Here is a 20,962-nt window from a genome sequence, read left to right as displayed (position 1 = left end):
ACAAGAGAGAGCTCAATAAACTTTCTACAGCCTATAATCATATAGCCAGATTTATAACAGGAATGCCTTATCGCACTCACCACTGCCTTAACCTAAAGTCACTTGGATGGTTAGAATTGCCCAATATTCTCAAACTAAACCAACTCACTGAGGCATTTAAAATCATCAACCAACCAGACAAAACGCCCTCACTGAGCAAAATCCTGACAACCTACTCCAACCTAACCTGCCTCAGATCATCTAAAAGTGTCCAGGTACTGACCATTAAATCAAATAACTCTGGAGGTGATGCTCGATATGCCAATTCCATCAGAAAGCTCTGGAATTCCCTCCCAAACAACCTAAGACTTATGACCTTGCTGAATCAGTTCAAAAATCACCTCAAAGAATTCCTTAAGTCCCACTGGCTATGCCCTTGTCCTAAACCAGACTAACCCCAAAGGTCCCAGAACACCCAAATCTCTTCACCATCCCGGACTTTAGAATCTTCCCTCACGGCTGCACAATGTAACCATGTAAGATTATCTACATAATCTCTGTGCTTGTTATTCAACAGTATGTAAAGCCAGCTGTTTTTGTATCTTTATGTTAATACTATTTACTTCTGCACGTATATGTATTGTACCTTCTCTTCTTTTGGAGCTTTTCTCCCCGGGCCTCTACTGAAAAAGGACATGTATCCAGCTAGACCAGCCCGGTCAACAAATGTAAAATAAAATAAAAATAAGTAAATAAATAACTGAATGTGCAAATCCATGCCTTTAGATTGGCACGGATGCAAGATGCATGTGGTATGTATGCATCCCAACAGTGGGGTTATTAGCATTAAAATTTCCACACATTTGTTTGCTACTTATACAGTTGTATCAAACTGAGCATTCATTTGTTAACTGTAATACAGAAGTCTGCATGCATTATTCTGGAGGGCAAAACAACAGTTCATTATTACAAAGCAGTCATAGGTTGTGCCTTCAAAATCCAAACTTCCCAAATATACAATACTGATAAGGTTTCATCATTATTACAGTGTAATATCAGAGCTGTAAACCAGTGTCACCAATGGCTTGCTGTAAACTGTAATCAATATATTTGGACCATGCATATGCGCAATGCATGCACACATCAACGTATCTTACTGCAATCTGAAGTATATTGTGCATCTTTTAGGAGCTGGGTGGTCTTAACAGTAAGCAAAGATATTTGTTAGGAGTTTGTAGAGTTAAAAGTAAAGGTCACAGAAAAGTGTAAAATAATTATATCAATGCTTTGTATGTCACATATGAAATTACTAATGTTGTCTATTTTTTTACCCCAACCCTTTTCTCTCTTTTTTGGGGGGGGGGTATTATTTTCTTTCTTTTTTATTTATTTTTTTACTTTTTTATTTTTTGTTTTTACCACAGCACAGTGGGGGCAAGACTGCACCATGGGATCCACCTTCTGCCACTCCACTGGCTACAGCACCACTACCAAGCACATCTGGTGCAGAACCTGGTAGCACCCCCCTGCCATCCCTGCACTACCCAGCTCTTCAGGTAGTTCTGCCCCAGAGGAATGCCTGTGGTTCCTTCCAGAAGCAGTGGTGGAGGGGGGTGAGTTTATCACCTGTTACGAACTGACAGGGATGGTGCATAGGATTGTGTGCCATACTGTTTACATGCCTACACCATCTGGAGATACTGCTGTCCATCATTGTATTAAATAATCCAAGGAGATGCAGATGTCAGACACTGCAGCCATCAGCGCAGTGAGGTGACAGTATTGACAGTCCACTGGGTGAGGACTCAATTCTCACTATCAACTAACTTGATGTCCATGGGTTCGCGATGTCCCCACCCTCACCCCAACCATGGTATTCACCCACCTCATGTGTCCTTCACTGTCCCTGTCTTTTGTCTTGATTGTCATGTCTGTCTGCAATTACATCCTCATCTGTCCAACTTACCACAACCTGACATTCCTACAGCCCCTCCCCCCAACATTCCTCTCTATCTCTCTCTCCAAAAAGAGCACCTGTCCCACAAAAAAATTATTGTCCAATACATAGCTCTCCAGTTTGCACACATGTCTTATGACACACATGATTCTGTCCAATTCTCTATCCAACAGATTGTGTTGTGGTCACCCCTGTCTCTGGAGGTGACAGTCCAAATTCAGCAAAATTTGTACATTTTATTCTTGAAGAAATTGAAGCTATGCTTCTTTCCTACATCCTTCTTGCAAATTTCTGCCTTTTTTCACTTTGTCCATTCCCCTGCTTGCTCATCACTTCACTGCTTTACTGTCTTCCTCATTTCTTTTCTTTAAAGCATAAACGTGAGGCTATGGCAAAACCATTTCTAAGTATTATATAGTTGGATTGGACACCAATGCCATCTAGCCATATTTTAGACACTCCATACAAACTATCACACTTCAGAATTTGGATTTACACGTAAAATTATTTGACACTGTTAACATGCACCTGGATGTGAACCAAGTACCATCTGAACAAAAAAATAAATGTATCACTGCATTAACAGGTGATGTTACAGACTCAGTTGATTAGAAGATGTATTTTAGAGACTGTATAGCAAATAACAGGCTTAACCACTGTTGTATACACATACTAGTTAACTGAATCTCTAGCTGCAGGAGTTAATGCATTTGGTGCAGTGGTTTAGCTCTAGGTAATGCATTAAAGTATTTTTTACTAGCATTATTTATCCGCAGCATTGTACAACATTGTGCACTACTGCTGTACACAACTAAATGAGTATCATGCAATAATGCAATATAAAACATTACAGGGGATTGTGTAATCCTGCTTCATAGAAATTTAATGAAGAGGATACAACATTAGTGATATGGGGAGCAAGGACATGGAAGTACATATGGAAATCTTTCCTAAACTGTACTATTGAATGTATTAAATACATTTGCTATCTAACAGATTCCACGGCAGCAAGTATTAATGCATTGTTGTTGGAGGCAGAGGGTACTGGGTTTGAATATGTGTGTATGATACATTTAATATATCTACTTATACTGCTGCCTTTTACCATTACTTTGCATTAGTGTGAATGGCACACTATCACACAATAATTCTTTGAAGAAAAGAAATTTGCAAGACAGGAAAGTGGTGAAATGGGGAGAAATCAGGGCAATGGACAAAGTGAAACCAAGGCAGGAATGTGTAGGAAAGATGTAGGAAAGAACTGTAGCTATCCATTGCTGCCAGAATAAAACATAAACACTTTGCTGAATTTAGACTGTCACATCCACGGGGGGGAGGGGGGTGACCACAACACAATTTATTGCATAGAGAATTTGAAAGAATCATGTGTCATAAAGATGTGTGAAATGGAGAGCTATGTATGGGACAATTTTTTTTTGAGAGAGAGAGAGAGAGAGAAAGAGGAATGCTGGAGAAGGGCTGTAGGAATGTCTGGGTGAGGTAAGTTGGAAAGGTGAGGAAGCAATTGCAGACAGACAAGACAAACAAGACAAGGGACATTGAAGAACACATGAGGTGGGTGAACACCATGGATGGGGAGAGGGAAGGGAAATCTCAGTCCCATATACACCGAGGCTGTTGACAGTAAGAATCTAGTCCTCGCCCAATGGACTGTCATCACTGTCACCTCACTGCACTGCTGGCCACAGTGCCCAATGTCTGTACCTCCTATGGGTGCTCTGTATGAGGATGGAGAGCAGGTGCTCCATCTAGAATAGGCTTGCACCAACAGTGTGGTACCATCCCACTCTGTCACTGCTCCTGGAGGGAACCACAGGCCTATCATCCAGAGCAGAACTACCTGAGGCACTGGGTAGTGCAGTGGTGGCAGATAGGGTGCTACCAGGTACTTCACCAGATGTGCTAGGCAGTGGTGCTATAGCCAGTGGAGTGGGGGTAGGTGGAACCTGTGGGAAACTCCTAACCCCCTGTGCTGTTGGAAAAACAAAAGATAAAAAAATAACAGACATGCACACACACACACACACACACACACACACACACACACACACACACACACACACACACACACACACACACACACAAATAATAAACACAAAAAAAGAGAGGATGGGTTGGGGTGAGAGAAAAAAAGGTGAACATTAGTAACTTCATTTGTGACATACAAAGTCCTGATACAATTATTTGACTCTATTCTTTTACCTTTACTTTTAATTCTACAAACTCCTAACAAGTTTTTTCCTTACTTTAAGACTACCCAGTTTATAACAGAGACACACTGTACCACAGACTATAGCCACCAATCCTTTATATGTGCATATATTGCATATATGCGTGCTCCAATTATAATGATTACAGATTACAGAAGGTCATTTGTGCCACTGGTATAGAGGTATGAAGTTACATTGCAATAATGATGAAAACCTAACAGTATTATATGTTTAGGAAGTGTGCTTTTTGAAACCACAACTGATAACTACACTAAAGTACTGTACTGTTGTTTCATCCTACAGACTACTGCATGCATACTTTCCTTTTACAGTTTAGAGATGCATGCCCATTGTTATTTGAGAATATGGCACCATTTATCTGTGCTACAGATTAAGGCATGCATAGTTTCTTCTTTTACAGTTGGGATATGCATGCTCAATTTGATACAACTCTATTACATACCAACTAAGCAGTCCTTAACTTTTAATGCTACAAAATTGCTATACAAATTATTATTATTATTATTATTAAAATACTATTTAGGCAGTACTGTTCTGATGCATACATGCCATGTGCTTCTCACATCCTTATTAGATGCATGGCATGGGATTGAACATTCAAGACTCTCCTCAGCAGCTGTGGAAAAAATGGAACAGAACACTATTTTGAATACCTGTCTTGACTGTATTCAGCTTTTACCTCTTAAAATTACTCACTGAAACTGATACTTCTATATTAGTGGGTTTTCCCCTGCCTGACATTCCCAGATCCAAAGTTCAAGGGTATCCTGCATCCTCCTCTGAAGGTCATCAACATGATGTCTGCTTTGCTCACCTATGCATGGGTACCTGTCACACTGGTTGAGGCCCTGGCAACACTATTCCTGGCTTCAGATTTATATTCTGAGATGGAATGATCCTATTGCAGCAACCTGTGCCTATGCTCCCAATTAGGAGTCCAACAAACGTCTTGGTCTCCTGGACACCCCAACTCTGCACCCAAAAGTGCACACCTTCTCCAGCAACTCCAGACATGCCTGCCATAATTCAAGCTCAATGTCTAAGGAGCATTTACCACCAATTGCAGTGTATATGCTACTGTTTCTCACCTATTGCACATCTTGTGCTTACAGAAAGTGCACACATTTTGGATGCACAACATTGAAAAACATTGCGCATAGTTTACCCTCATCAAACATGGTAGGTGGGGTTGTGGTATGCAGGCCACCATGTTTGTGTGATGTTAAGTGTTGCACAACAGTGGTGAGCAATGCAATTTCTAGCTTATTAAGTATACAGGCACTTGTGTAAATGGGCTGGTCAAATTTGCAATATATACAGTCCTCCTACACTTGCACCTATTGCAAGAAGGTGAAAAAATATTTGTACATCTTGCACTTCATTACTATAATCTGCAATCTCACAGCAGTAAAAACTTACACACCCTGTACTAGAACCCCATAACATCTGCACTCCACACTACACTTAACACCTGTTCCCATGGGGTTAGTGAGATGATATCTGCTATCTTAGTAGTTACTGTAATGTTATCGCTGTTAATAGTAGCGCAATGCCACCTACTGTGTTTGCAAGATGCACGTTATTATTAATTGAATGCATTTATTTTGTATTTGCGACTGTCTGGGTTCTGTCTACAACCTGGATGGTCCATTCCTACAGTTTGTTTACTGCTCTGCTTCTCGCAAACCAGGTAAGCACAGCTAAACATGTTTATGCCATCACTCAAACAGTGGCCAAAAAAGAGAAATTAAAACACAAAAGGCAGACTGTCCACAGTTTTTCAGAAATGTCCAGATATTTGCATCATATATTTGGCCTGTTCCTTGTAAAATGGGTAGTGTACTGTGAAATCACTGAAACTTGCAGTCAGTATATAAGGACGTACATTTCTGTTCCATACTTCATATCCTTCAGAAAATGCATGCTTGCCCTGTGATCTCTCATTAGTTTAGTGTTTGAGTGGAATGAGTCACATTCAGTATACAGGTTTCACAGCCAGTAACACTGGGGTGAGCTGCAAAATCTTGCCTATGCCTGCCACACATCAACATTCATGGTGTGAGGCTGCACGATGCCACTCGATGCACAGTATCTCGTATGCGACTGCACTCTGTGTCAGCTCTGAGCAGAACCTACACAGAGTTTATTGAATCCCGTAGTATGTTTTGTCTGACCTTGTTCATACAATTTATTTGAATGCTACAGTAGGACCACCTGTTTATTATCGCTTCAAAATTTACTGCAAATTTGTTTTTCAGTCGACAATAGTCATTTTATCCATTTAATTTTTTTAGAGGATCTGGAAACAGTCTCATCATTGACTATGTGCAGAGAAACTAATCACAGTCATTGACATGACAGACTTATTTATACACAGCACATAAAATTATGGGTATTTTGAAGGTTTACCAAATTATTTTTAAGAAATAGCATAACAAGGAGTTTATATGCATTGGTTCTTGCCATAAACTCGCCCAAAAAATCATAACTTTTATTATATGTTTCTCTTGCAAGATAATATATTTTGTGAATCAGTCTTTATGTTTATTCTGTAAAGTATACGTGATAATAACTCTATTTTTTAGCTATGTAAGTTCACTGGTCCCTTTCCAGGGGCAACGTGTGAGCAGTGCCTTGGAAAGTGACTTGCTTAAGGTCATACAATAGGCAAATGAAAGTGGAGGGAATCAAACCCTGTATCACAGAAACTTCACCTTACAACATTAACCACTGTGCCAACTGACACACATTTCAGAAGTTTTAGAATTTACCACTCATAGAATGAATGAAATCTAAGAATTTACATTTACTTCATTACTTACATCCTTACCTCTTGATAATTATGTATAAATACATACATGTATAAGCAAATATATAAGTTTTTTTATGTTTTATGTGCACATTTACTAAGTTGTACAACAAAATAAAGATAACACATAACATAAATTACAAAACTTATAAATAAGTTCTTACATGGATATCTTGAGATGGCTTTCCTTCAGCAGTAGTAAAAAGTTTTGACCATAATATTTTCTACGTTAGAAAATGTCTTCATTTTAAGTTATCTGCTACTAGCAAAATCAAGTTGGCGTCTTCCTTGAGAACATACTATGATTGACAATCAAGTTCTTGATAGCTAGCATGCCAGATTTCTGTAATCCGCTGTCACACTTGTTACACTTGCCCTAGTACTCTGTATAATTACCCTCACTAACATTACCTAAACACAATGTCTTAGGGCTGTGTCTCTCTCTTTCTCTTCTGTCTCATGCAGACTCCTTAAACAAACAACTCCATGAAACCTGCACTAAGGCCCTTAACATTCATAACTGCATAAACCAAACCTGCTTGTGCTATATATACCTCATACAAAGAATTCATCTCTTGAACAGATTCCCTCTTCATAGTAAACAAAGTAATTCTTTCATCATCTTCAAACAATGATTGGATGAGGGGATGGGAGACTACAAATATAGCCCTGATCTTGTCCCAGAAACCCTTGTAGATAGAGATAGCAAGCAGTGGGAATTGCAGTGGCTACACGGCAAATGATCTACCTGGTCAGTAACCTAATAATAACCTATGTATACCTGGGAACCTTATTTGGTTCCAGACATATCTTTTGTAGTGAAAGACCAAAACCAAGAAGGTGAATAGATTCTGACAAATTTATTTTGTGACAACAGCATTTTATGTAAAACAGACAGAGTCACAAAGAAAGTATTTTAAGAGATTCCTACAAGAACGGTGTGAGCACTTTCACCACTGCATAATGTAATGTGATGATGTCATAGTATGGGCATAATGAGTTATTCTTATTTCCAAATTAAGAAACATGTTGTTTAGCCTAGAAGCTCAATGCAGTAGGCTTTGTCAAGCTCTCAGTCACTGCAAGCAAACTTGTCATCTGCTTCATATTTCTTGGGCATAACAAAGACTGAGGACCATGACTGATTACTGCTCAGTGTGTCCATCAAAGTCTAAACATGGATGTATTACTGCCTGTGCTAATGGGGACAGTCCACTGTTTCTTCATCTGTGCCTTCTTTCAGCTTATACATTTAAGTAGGCTTTAAGTAGGCTTTGATGTGAATTTACAATGCAACAGCTTCATACCCCTTACTGCTAAATTAATTGTCTCCTGTGTAGATTACAGGTTAGCCATAATCTATAACACAAATGAGTATACTATTAAACAAATTAAAGCTAGTCAGTTTATAACTTTACAGCTTGTAAATTACTAATTGTATAGCACCTATACTATGTAAAAGAGTATAAACATAATTTGCTTGTATTTCGCAGTTTAAAAGCAAGGATTTCCTTTTAAGACTGCAGCAGAATGCAAGAATATTAACTGAAAAGTTTGCATTTGTAGTTTATGAACTTCATAATTCTCTTGGCTGACATTTCTGGCATTTCACTTAAAAATATAAAATTTTACAATAGTAATTGCTGGGATGAATAGCCTTACAGTAAAATCAAGTGCCCTATTTTTACAGCATATCATTATTTTTGTTTGTATTTGAATTTCACCACTGTACCTGGATGCAAAGTATAATTTACTTACTGCAAAATGTAGCCATTGCTAGATATTTCCCTTACTGTAATTCTTGCAGTTGTAATTTATTTTAATTCCAAAATAAAGTAAAGAATTATTTCAAAATCTATGAATACCTGTTAAAGTTTAAATTTTAACATACTGTAGAAATGTTCTAATTTTGTCTGTCAGATTACTTAGAACTTTTTCATTTCTATTTCTTTTAGGAAATTCCATTATCAGAAATCTTAGCTCTGGAGCCTGCAAGCAACTTGTCCTTATTGCCACCTGGAGCTAATCCTCACTGTTTTGAAATCACTACAGCAGATATTGTGTATTACGTTGGAGAAAATGTGACAGATATTTCAAGTTTCTCAGTACAGAATAATGCCCTCTGCAGTGGTACTGGTTTGGATGTTGGAAGAATGTGGGAGATGGCAATAAAGCATGCACTGATGCCCGTTAATCCAAAAGGATTATGCCGCAGTTCTGGAAATCAGGACCACAGTAAGAATCACAAGTCACTTATGTTCTTTATTTGTCAAGCTTTGTAAATACCAACGTGCCAGTAAAATTAGTTTCAGATTGCCTATTTGAACAGTGCTGCCTCATTTAACCACAAATGCATTTGGATTTTGGCACAAAATGGAAGAGCCTCATTTTGTGTCCATAAAATAATCTAGAATATTAAGTAGGTGTCTATCAGATATGTATCACTCTTTGCTGAAAATCACCTTTATCCTATAGTCCTGGGTTTGATTTCCTTGGCCTCCATTTTCTGAGGTGTGATTCTCAGCAAGTCACTTAACCTGGCCGTTATCTTGGAATACCAAAAAAATAATACATCTATTTTATTTAGAAATAGTTTTAAAAATATTAGTAAATAGTAGGGATATTTTAAATAAGACATGTTAACAAACCATAATTATACTAAAAGGGGAAACTGAATACTATATGGGAATATTTGCTTGTAAATCCTGGAATATCTTAGCAAAAAAGTTTTAAACATGCATTTTAAAAGTTTCCAAAAGACAAGGGATTAGGAATGCATCTGCTGAAAGTATTGCCATTAACAGACATTTAGGAAGTCTTCCATTAAGTTAATGTAAATCTTTGTATAGTTGAATTCATTACCTGTATCTTCTGGTGCTAAGTTAATTTGTCTGGTATCACCTTGATGAAACTATCTTTCCTTACAGCAAAATAAAATCAGGAATTTATAGGGAGTGGAAGACAGAGAGTGCGAATCCTAATTCTGAGATATAAAGTAGTTTAGAAAATGGGCATAATGTAAACGACAGTCCTTGTTGGAGAATATTTGTTCTCCAGTAAGGTATTAATTTATAAGTAGCGCCCTGGAACAAATCTGCAACTTCATGGCAGCATATTAAGACTTCAAGAAGCATGGGAAAAAAAGGCCACTATATTGCTTTCACGTGTTAAACATTCACATTTAGTGAGCATAAGTAAAAAAAACTATAAAACAAAATTGCAACTTGCTGCTGTTTCACTTTCCTCTCACTAGCAAGCTTGGGAAAATAAATAAAAGGAAGTGTGTGTGTGTGTGTGTGTGTGTGTGTGTGTGTGTGTGTGTGTGTGTGTGTGTGTGTGTGTGTGTGTGTGTGTGTGTGTGTGTGTGTGTGTGTGTGTGTGCGCATGGGTGTGCTTGTGTGTGACACAGATGGTGTGTTCTTGTTTGAGATTTGCTTAAGAACTAGAAAACCAAGCAACTATTTTAAGGAGCAAAAATATAAGGCAAAAATTAATGACACTGTTCTGTTGCAGACTACTAAAACTTGGTTAGAAGATGTGGCTCTTGCTTTAAATCTAAATAAAGATGAAGTGTTTTCTGTTGAAGCAAAAGAAGTAGAGAGGAACGTTAATGATAATGATGAAATACTGCGGTAGCGTTGTCGCCTCACAGACGTTGCCTGTTTGATTCTCAGTTAGAGCTTCTTCTGTGTGTCGACATGCGTGAATGGGCGTTCCTTCATTGGAGGTTGTGCGTTAGGCCCTGCAAGCCAGCACGTGAAAATCTACTGCCAATCATTAGCGGACTGGAGTTCCGCTGTGGCAACCCCTAACCGGGAAAAGCCAAAAGACACAGACACAGACTGATGAATTGTAGAAAGTACAGTCTACTGGCTTACATGCTAAGCAATAAAAAATAAAACTTAAAAGTAGAAAAGCTGCAGCCTCGCTTAAAAGGGGGAGCTAATTTTACTGTGGATGTGATTAATGTTCATAGTCACTTGAGTAATGTTAGACATTTGTAATTTTCCAGTCGTGTAAAAAGGTTTCTGCTGGGATTATTTGTTTCATAGATGTATGACTTTTATCTGTTTGACAAAGATTTCATTTTGAGATGTTATGGGGTAATTAAAAGTACTGGCTTAATGATTCAATTTGAGTATGTGATGACTGGGAGAGCTGGATGGCTTTTTCCCTTCATTTATGTTTATGACATGCATGTATTGACTGATTGCTATATATGCCCCTATTCTCCTACTAAGAGGATTACTTTCTTTAGTGGAATGTTTAAAATAGATTTTTTCTTTGTCAGAAATGTTAGCTGTAATATATGACACAATAAAAGGCCACAGACATTAAAAATCCTAATGTAGTGAAATAATAACACCATCACTGTAAACAAAATCACTAGTAATCCATTTATTAGGTGTAGATGAATGCAAAGCCAAAGTATCCATAAAAAAAAGACCATTTTTGTTGATGACTATTTTCTACAGTCTACCTGTCCACGTTAGTTCTCAAAAGCTTAGATAACATTGAAGACATTGGTTATGTGAACAAATCAAGATAACATGATCCAAATTATGAAAACCAGTTTAAACACGGCAAAAATGTTGTTCATATCTATTATCTAGTAACCAATAATATATAATTAAATAAAAAGCAAAAATTAAAAATATTCACAATGAAATTATAACTGCATCCATACATGATCCTTAACTTTGTCGAAGGTTCAAGTACTAAAACTCCAACATTTGTAGATAACATTTATAGACATTTGTTTACTGGGAAGGTCTGACTGGATCCAAAGTACCCATTTTCAACAGAGGGCTGGGGAAGTAACAGTAGGATACAAACATATTACTGAAAAATCTAAGAAACAAAAACTACATACAAAATAAAATCTTAGAAGCAGAAACTGTATACAATAGAAAATTATTGGGTCTATATCATATGAGCGAATCGCACAAATTGCAAACGCTCATAATATCGAACGTTCCGGACCTCAAAGTGCTTTTTCTGAGAGTGCAGTACAGTGAAGAATGGGATATTTGTCCTGCAATCTCGGAGTTGGAATATATATTTAGTGGGGGGTGTGGGGGTGCAGCCCCCCACAATAGGAAGTTCGAAGTCCAGTACATTCGATATTATGAGCATTGGCAATTTGTGCAATTTGCTCATATGATATAGACCCAAAATTATATGTAACTTAGTATAAACGTGAAAGCACAGCAGAGACTATATCTCTTCAGTTATCAAGCATAACTCAACTTGAAATGTATAAAAATGAAAGTGAGGATATCATCATTAGTTGTGTTGAGAAAGTACTAACTAGTTGGATAAATAGCAGTTTTAATGAGAAATAAAAGAGGTAAGAAGCTAAAGTTATTACTGAGTGCCACAAAATAAGAAGAAAAAAGACTAAAGGGAAAAGTACATGATAGATAAAAGTGAATTGCATTTCAATATTACAAAATAAGAAGAAAAAAGAGTAAAGGGAAAAGTACATGATAGATAAAAGTGAATTGCATTTCAATATTACAATTAGATTAAGGGAGTGACAGGGCTTGTTGATTGGAAAATAGTGGGAATTTAGAAAGAAAAACTATGTTACTTTGCAAGACATAGAAAGAGAAAGGATGTATAGAAATTCAAGGGTTGGGGGATAAGAAATATGAGGGAAGGGAGGAATGGAGGTGCAGATCTTGATAGTAAGAAGACTGGCTAAAATTATGTGAGAAAGAAGGGGGTAAATAGTTTAAGGGATAAAGGAATAAAATGATAATATGGTGTGTGTAAGGTCGGGAATGGAAATGAAAGGAAAGTTTATTTTAGCCTGGTTTGGAGCAGGAGCAGGTCCATGCTTTAGTTAGAAATGATTTTAATGCATTTTTAAAAGTATATTAGTTAGGGTTTAGTCTGACATATAGCAGGAAGGTTGCTCCAGCCTTTTGCTACTGAAAGAGTTCCTACAGTGATAGAAGCGTTTTCTTCTAATCATACAGACCTTGTAGGAGTATAGATGGGAAGAACTGTGAGTAGAGCTGAGCAGGCAGTAGGTTTGTACATAATATTATAGGAAGCTAATAGTTGTAGATAGGTTAGGTGATGTGGTATCTCGTGACAATTTTGAAATCAAAGGGAAATGCAGTGGTGAGTCTAATCTGTGGAATTATTTGCAAATTCAGCTATTTAATTGGAGCAAGATTCTAGGTTTGATTTAAGTGATACTTGGTGGTTGGTGAGAATGGGTGTTCCCCAGAGGAGTGAAGGTAAAACAAAGGTACTCGCTAATGTGGGTCTGATTGTTGTATTTAGATGTTTTTGATGTGCTTTTTAATATTATTTTGGATATGTTGATCAAATTTTAAATTGCCATCAAACACCACACCTAGAATTCTTGTGACTGGCACAACTTTAGTTACTGTGTTGTTTTATGAGTAGATTGTAAAAGTGGATTTAGCAACATGGCTTGTTTTTTGGTGAATACAAAAAGTTTGGTCTTTTGGGGGTTGGGTAACAGTTGGGAGTAATTAAGTTAATTTTCCAGAGAGGAAAAGGCTTCTTGGTTTATTTTCTATAGGTGAGACAGACTGTTTAAAGGGCAGGTAATGGTACAGTCACCTGCATATTGAATGGTCAAGCTTTGACAGGAAGCTATATGGAGAATATTAATAATGATGTTAAAGAGGACAGGGCCAAGAATTGAGCCTACTATAGAAAGTACTACAGAAACCCCAACATTTATAACTAAAAAAGCAAGTCTCTAGATCATTTATCAAAATATATATTTTCAGTGATTTAGTAATTGACTAATTATTCATATTTCAGATTAGTGGTTAATTATTGTTTATCATTGTTTTATTTTATTTTGGTGATCATTTTTCTATAAACCCTTTTGGTTTGTATTCATATACGCCTGTTTAATGGATAATTAGTGACTCTGCTTCTTTTGCTGGTATTGTTGTTTTACTGTTTTGAACTACCATTTTCTTCAGGCATTGGAATCTGTTTCTGTCAGGCAGAAGATCAAAACAGAAATTATATTATCAGAGAGGACCCATGAAGACTGAGATTGATTATTTTCTTTCTTCAAAAAGCCTTCAAGAAATTTATAGTGGAACTCTCTGGGTTTCTTGGACCATTTAAAATATGGGCTACTGTTGGAGATGCCTAGTGTAAAGGCTTTCTTGACAAGGGGATAAATCATTTGTATGGCACATGACCTACTATTGATGAGTTTATTACTTTAATGGATACTTTGTGGAAGGATTCTTATACTTGTGATTTTTCCCTCATTTTGGAGATTAATGGGTTTCTTTGAAAAATACATATCTACAATACGAAAAGATATTTTTGAAATTTGAAAAAGTGTCTTATGTGGACTTACTTAATAAACATACCATCTGTTTAGATGAGAATGATAGAAAGCATTTAAAGTCAGAAAATGATATTTATGAATCCAGTTTTGCTAGCATTAAAAGGATGCTCAAGAGTTAAGCATGTTTGTTACAGGGTAAAAAGAGAACGTATCCCCTTTTTATATTTTGAGGAGGGTTGTATGTATTTCTTCTATGATTCTTCAGGAACTTTATTAAGGTGTAATATTTTTATTATATGGAAAGAAAATCCAGAGGTAAAGGACCAGTTTTCAGAATGCATAATAGGAACAACTATGTTTTTAAAATTCACACATAATTTTTCAATTTAGTCCACCCACATTTTAGATCCACCTACAGAAAGAGTAAATTCTTTAACTCTTATCTGCACTATAAAAGCTGCCATCCATGATACTGTAAGAAAAACCTAGTTAAGGGACAATTCATTTGGGCAGCAAGAATGGTATCCAAGGAGGATACCCTTATGAAAGAATTGAGTACGATGTGTGGAATGTTTTAGGAGAGGTGGGTACCCGACCGATTTATTGACTGACATTTGAGGGGTTGTGGTAGGGGGCAGCTCGTGCTATCGGATTGCTGGACTCTAACCCTCCCACCTAGAAAAAAACAAAAGAAAAATCTGCAAAACAAGAAAACAAAAATGGAAGAAAAAAAATCATGAGTCCCGACTTCTCTGCGCATGCGCAGACACATTAGAGAACTCAGACTGCCTTTATCAGCAGTTTGGATAGTACCCAGCAATCATTGCTGTGAGATATCCAGGAATCTGTGTGGTGATGACCGCATGAAACAGAGGAGCTCGCTTCAGCTGCAGGCAGAACCAATGAAGACTGAGGGGTGAGCTGCTCTCTCAGGACTTTCATTGCGTGGGCTTCGTTCGTGGATTACAAAGGCTTCAGGTAGGTGTTTGGTCACAGGAAGGTAGGTGAAGGCTTTGTGACAGGAGTTATACCACTGGAGTGAGTGTGTGTATGTGTGTGTGTGTGTGTGTGTGTGTGTGTGTGTGTGTGTGTGTGTGTGTGTGTATGTGTAAAATGCCCCAGTTACTAGAGAACAAATGATGGTGGGTAGAGATACTCAGGCTTGAACCCTGTACTTTGGATGCAGGACCTGAATTCCCTATCCACCACCATTTCTAAAAAAATTTGCAGATTTTTTGCCTCATATTTGTTCTGTTCCTCATAAAATCTGTGGTTTCTGTATCTACATTTTTCCTTGCAAAGTCTTGTAGTGCAGTGTTGCACTGGCAGCATTGCTGCCTAACAGCTACAGGTTCTCTGGTTTGATTCTTGGCTGGGGTGCCTTCTGTGTGGTTTCTGCATGTCCTCCCATCTTACAAAGATATGTCTGGCATTTCTCCCTGCTATGCTGAAAATTGTCTTTTGTTCCAAGTAGTTAAATGTTTAAAAATAACAGGCATTTGAATTTCAGACTTCATATTCTTGAGAAAGTACATGGTAATACAAAACTGTTTATTCTAGCAGTTGTCTAAGTTTATAACATGGATATTTGAAATTTGTCCCTATTTTTGGGACTGTATTCCCCCATTATTGGCTTCGTCCAGGTATTTTGTGCTAAGGTTGAGAGTTATCTATGGTGAGAACTGAATTCATTGAATGTTTGGTGGCTGTATTTCCCCCCATTACTGGCTTTGTCCACATGTTTTTTTGCTAAGAGGTTGAGAGCTATAGTGAGAACTGAATTCACTGAATATGTTTGGGGGCTGTATTCCCTCATTATTGGCTTTGTTCAGGTGTTTTGTGCCAAGAGGTTGTCAGCTATGGTGAGAACTGAATTCACTAAATGGTAGCCATTTAAGTTTGTCTTCCTCTCTTTCACAAAACAGCTGATTTGGCATAGTGGTATGTTTCTCTGACTGTTTTGCACAGGGTCCCCTGGGTTAAAGATGTGGCAGTGAAATGTATGGTGGTAACACAGCATTTTATTCTAGCAACTTTCCAAGATTATACAAGCAATGTTTAAAATGTGTCCCTGGTTTTTGGGCTTTTGTCCCCCCCCCCCAATAAATTTTGTTTTTTTCCAGATTTCTTGTACTGCAAAGTTCAGAGATACAACTGCGTGTCGAGTAGATTTTACAAGGAGCTGAGAGCTGCAGGGGAACAAAACTTTAGTGCTGCTTATTCTGAGTCTGCTTGCATTGTTAATAGCACAACAGGTAGTATACTTGCTTTTGATGCAGAAGGCTGTGGGTTCTTCTCCCACAGTAGATAGCTGCATTGCTGATACTGTACTGTGTTGTAAGGTGGGTGGATGCTGCAGTCCTTTTTGGCAAAGATACCTAGAATAGTAACTATGAACCTGTTATCAGTTTGCCATACAGTCCCTATTGCGATATTACTAGCTTATCATTTTTTTAATGCATGCAACATAGGCAATTTATTCCTCAAGGGCAACAGGCACTTTATTTGTAGATGGAATAAACAATGACATATAAAGTTGTTTGCTAGCAGCAACCTCTTCATTGTTACAGATTTCTTTAATGTGGAATTATTTAGATTACTTTTACTACTTCAGAGATTGTGCATATTTACTGATACTGGTGGACTGTAGAAGGTTGAGTATACTTTTATGATGGAAATGTTCTGAATTGGGTAGTTTTGTCATTGGTACATGCATTTTGTTTCATTGTTTACTGGAAAAATGTTCAAAACAATAAATTTAAAATGCCGTCTAACAACTGTACTGTATTGTACAAGGAATATAATTTAGTACAATCAATAAGGTGTATCAAAGAGCACATGTATGTTTCATTGTACAAGGAATATAATTTAGTACAATCAGGAAGGTGTATCAAAGAGCACATGTATGTTTCATGTGCAAGGGGCCTATGATTTGAAAACAGCCCAAAGTTAATCTTTATCTGCCACTGGCAAAATGTATTTTCTTTGAATGTGGGTTTCAGTGCTGTTTCATTGAATGTGAGTTTCAAGGACAGAGAAGTTTTAATGCTAAGCCTATTTTCATTGTGAGACTGCATTGCTTTGTTTAGCAGATGTCTTAGTGTTTGTGCTGTAAAATGCAAAATAAAACTTTCAAATGAAATCCAAATCATCATAGAATAAAGCAGCATGCTCATTAGTGTTTATGGTAATTGGAGTAAAATAGCCAAGTAATGGAACATTGGAATAGCTGCAGGGGGGAGGGCTCCATTCGACCATGATTTTGTGAGGGGGAAGGGCGGAAACTCAAAGACAGCCCCAGCTGAACTATACCACCCAACTGTCCAGATTTCCACAGAATGAATAGATTTTTGCTTCTTTTGTTTTTGGTTTGTTCCTCATAAAATTTGTGGTTTTCTGGAAAATCATTTAGGAATTAAGTCACTAAATAATGATACACTGAGTTTCAGACTTCATAACCTTCAGAAAAATGCATGCTAAAGTAAGACCTGTTATTCTATCAACTGTCTCACTTTATACAAGAACAACTTTTAGTACTGTTTATATGTTCCCCAAATATATTTGGCCTTGTCCAGATTTATTGCATAGGTTGAGAGGTACATGCAAATAAATTGCTTTATAGAATTAGGCATAGCCAAACCTCTCAACTATCCCCGAATTTGGCTCAAAATGTTGCTCTTCCCCTAATAATCCCACCGCAAAATAGCAATTTTGGAAGAAAACACGGAGGGTTTACAATTAAGAAATAACTGTAATAATCAGAGTTATAGATTACTTTTATTTCAGAAATGCATGTAGATTATTTTATTTTGTCAGCTGCTCATGTTAGCAGTACTAATATTAAAAAAGTGTCCCTTCTTTGACAGGTTCCTAGCTGTATTGTGTGGCTATTTTATATTTTTGCATCACATTGTTGGTCCATTTTTCATAAAATTGTGTTTTTTTTGGCAAATTAGTGGTAAATCATTAAAGACTGAAGTTAGAAAATAATGACAGACATTTGAGTTTCAGATTTCATATCCTTCAGAAAATTCATACTAATGCAAGACCTACTATTCTATTATCTTTCTAAGTTTATAAGAGCAATATTTAAAAATTGTCGTTATTTTTGGGCCTTTGTCCCACTTCTATGTATGGCTTTGTCCAGATGCCTTGCTCTGAGGTTGAGAGGTATGACAAATGTGTCAGGGCCATCACAGTCAGCCAAAGACATTTCAAATTGTGACATACGTCTTGCACCCCACTCCCCCATGTAGTGGGTCTGGATGTGTCCAAGCAAGGCAAAGAGCAGTTATGCAGTGTAAATGTGCAGGGTACCTCTCCATCCAAGACAGACACAAGTACTGCAGTGGCTTTTCATCTGTTCTTAATTTTGCACAATGGTCTGGTTTCTGTCATATTTTTGTACTGTAGATTTATGCTTATTACTCAGAAAGTGCCTGTTGCTCTGTGTTTTAAGTAACAATGCTTTAATGACCATCAGGTAAGCTTGTCTGAGATCATAACATGCAAGTAAGATTTAATAAGCATACTGTTAAAGAATTGCCAACGTTGAAAGCCTTTCTGTTGTTGCCATGCAGAGAATACTTAACTAGATAATGTATAAGTGTTGGGTATTGAAATGCATATGACAGTATTTGTAATAAAGGACAGGATTACATTATTTTAAGAAGCTCATTATACTTGTTGGAGACTTCCAGTGATCTCTGAGGGCTTTACCCGTAAACTAAACAGAATGCCATTCATGTGTGGTCCATAACCTGTACAGTAATCCTTTAAGCAATGTATCTTGAGCTTGTTTCTTGTTTGCTTTTCATTTTTTACTTTGGTCATGTTTTCCCCATGAAACAAGTAGATAGTTGTCAAGCAGCAGGTCTTTTTTGAATAAGAAACATTTTTAGAAGTGGGGGCATCACAGAGATTGCTACTTTCAGCATGTTACTTGGTACTTTAATAAAGCTGAATATAAATTTATAATTAGAACTGCAGTGCAAAGAGAAGTGGTTTGAGTTGAGTGCTGCTTGTTTTTCTTATACTTGATTTTGACTGGCATTCCAGTAATGTATTTAAAAAGTAATTTATTTTTTCATGCCTCACAACCTTTTTGTTTCCATCTAGATATTAAATAAGCTGTCATGCAGCCAATGCATTGAAATATTTTTATTCTTTTACACTTCATTTGTCTTGATTGGACTCTCATAATGAGGGTTTGGCACCCAGGGCAGCATATTTAATTAAAGTTAGTTTTTGTGGTTTTGAGCATAGCCCCTCCCCTTTCTAGTTGGCCACACCCATTCCTATTGACCCCACCCATTCAGCTATCTCCTGCAGCCCCCCTTTGATTTGAAGTCACCAGCTGCCACTGTGGTTAGGGATAGAGGTGTTAAACACATCCCATTACTAGCTAACTCCACAATGCATGTGGGACAGGCAAATTCTTTGATTGAAACACCTTCCTATGAACATTTCATGATGATTTAATACAATGGCAATAGTTGACTTGCCAAGAGTATTATTAGAAACAATTGGTCTATGGTCAATTTTCATGGTCTATGGTCAATTTTCAAAGTTGATGAAATTTACAGAACTATGGGAGAAGATCCACAGTTCATTTACGAGATTGATACAAACATTCCCTAGTTTGTGAGGGTTATGCCAAATTCCAGTTTTATATTCTTGAAAAAATATATCCTAATGTTAGATGTGGGCAGTGGGAAACTGGAACAGAATATAAACAGCTTGTCTGGCAAGTCAGGCTTGAAGCCACCGCACCTTCAGGTTTGAATGACCATATTTTTATTGACCCTGCTTTGAAAATGAGAGCTGCTAAATTATGATATTTTCTATGTGTAAACATTTCTTTTTTGCAATTTGTAGCTTGTACTATGTTTCCTGACTTTTACGTTAGAGCTTGACTTTTGGCAAGTTTTAAGAATGAGAGATGTTAAATTTTAATAACATATTACACAAGTGTTTTAAAACTTATAGTTTTTCTATAAGACTTATTTTTTTTATATTTTTCACATTTTTATATGTATAGTTGATAATTTATGGATAAACGTATTAATACATGATTTTTTAATGTCTTTGTGATGGTCAGTTTTTTGTGGGGGTTGTCCTTTTAAAATAATTGGTTCTTTTGATTAATTGATTGCTACCTAATGTATTTCAATAATTGGTTTTGTTGAAACTGCTCTGAAGAAGTCCCGAGCTGATGGGACAAAGGCTCTTAACTAATTTTTTATGAATTTGATTTGAATAAATACATTTGTTTAGTACTTGTTCCAGCTCCTCCTATTTATATTTTTCACTTAGCTGGTATGTTTCAGTATACTTAGAATGCTTGTTGGGAAGTGGTCATGCAGATAGAACTCATTAGTCATTTGTTTTCCCTGCAACTATTGAACCCAATACTTTGATTTTAATTCAGATATACATAAATATGTTGAAAATTATGTACAGTCAAAGTGGGGTAAGCCTCAATAACTTCCTTTATGTACTTGGAGAGTGAAAACCTTTAGTCTATATCAGTGGTGGTATTTGAGGGTAAAATTAACATGCAAAACGTTGATGCTATTTTAACATGGTTAAATACCAATAGTATCCCAGAGACTGATGGTATGATATATATTTTTATAAAAAGTTGATTCAGTTTTACAAAAGGT

The 20,962-nt window shown here is 36.9% G+C and overlaps 1 protein-coding gene across 1 annotated transcript in view; it reads left to right on the top strand.

Moving 5' to 3' along the window:
• PRKD1 (protein kinase D1) overlaps window positions 1-20,962 on the top strand; it is a 1,412,470-nt gene that overhangs the window by 1,030,691 nt on the left and 360,817 nt on the right. Inside the window, exon 12 of the mRNA XM_044073466.1 lies at window positions 8,953-9,232. Within this exon, the coding sequence (XP_043929401.1) occupies window positions 8,953-9,232 (280 nt within the window). The remainder of the gene's footprint in view (window positions 1-8,952; window positions 9,233-20,962) is intronic.

This window comes from Protopterus annectens, chromosome 6.part0 (assembly GCF_019279795.1).
Source record: "Protopterus annectens isolate FY-2018-M chromosome 6.part0, PAN1.0, whole genome shotgun sequence".
NCBI classification, from domain to species: domain Eukaryota; kingdom Metazoa; phylum Chordata; order Ceratodontiformes; family Protopteridae; genus Protopterus; species Protopterus annectens.
Note: the sequence above shows the minus strand (reverse complement) of the source record. Positions and strands in the feature narration are given on the sequence as shown.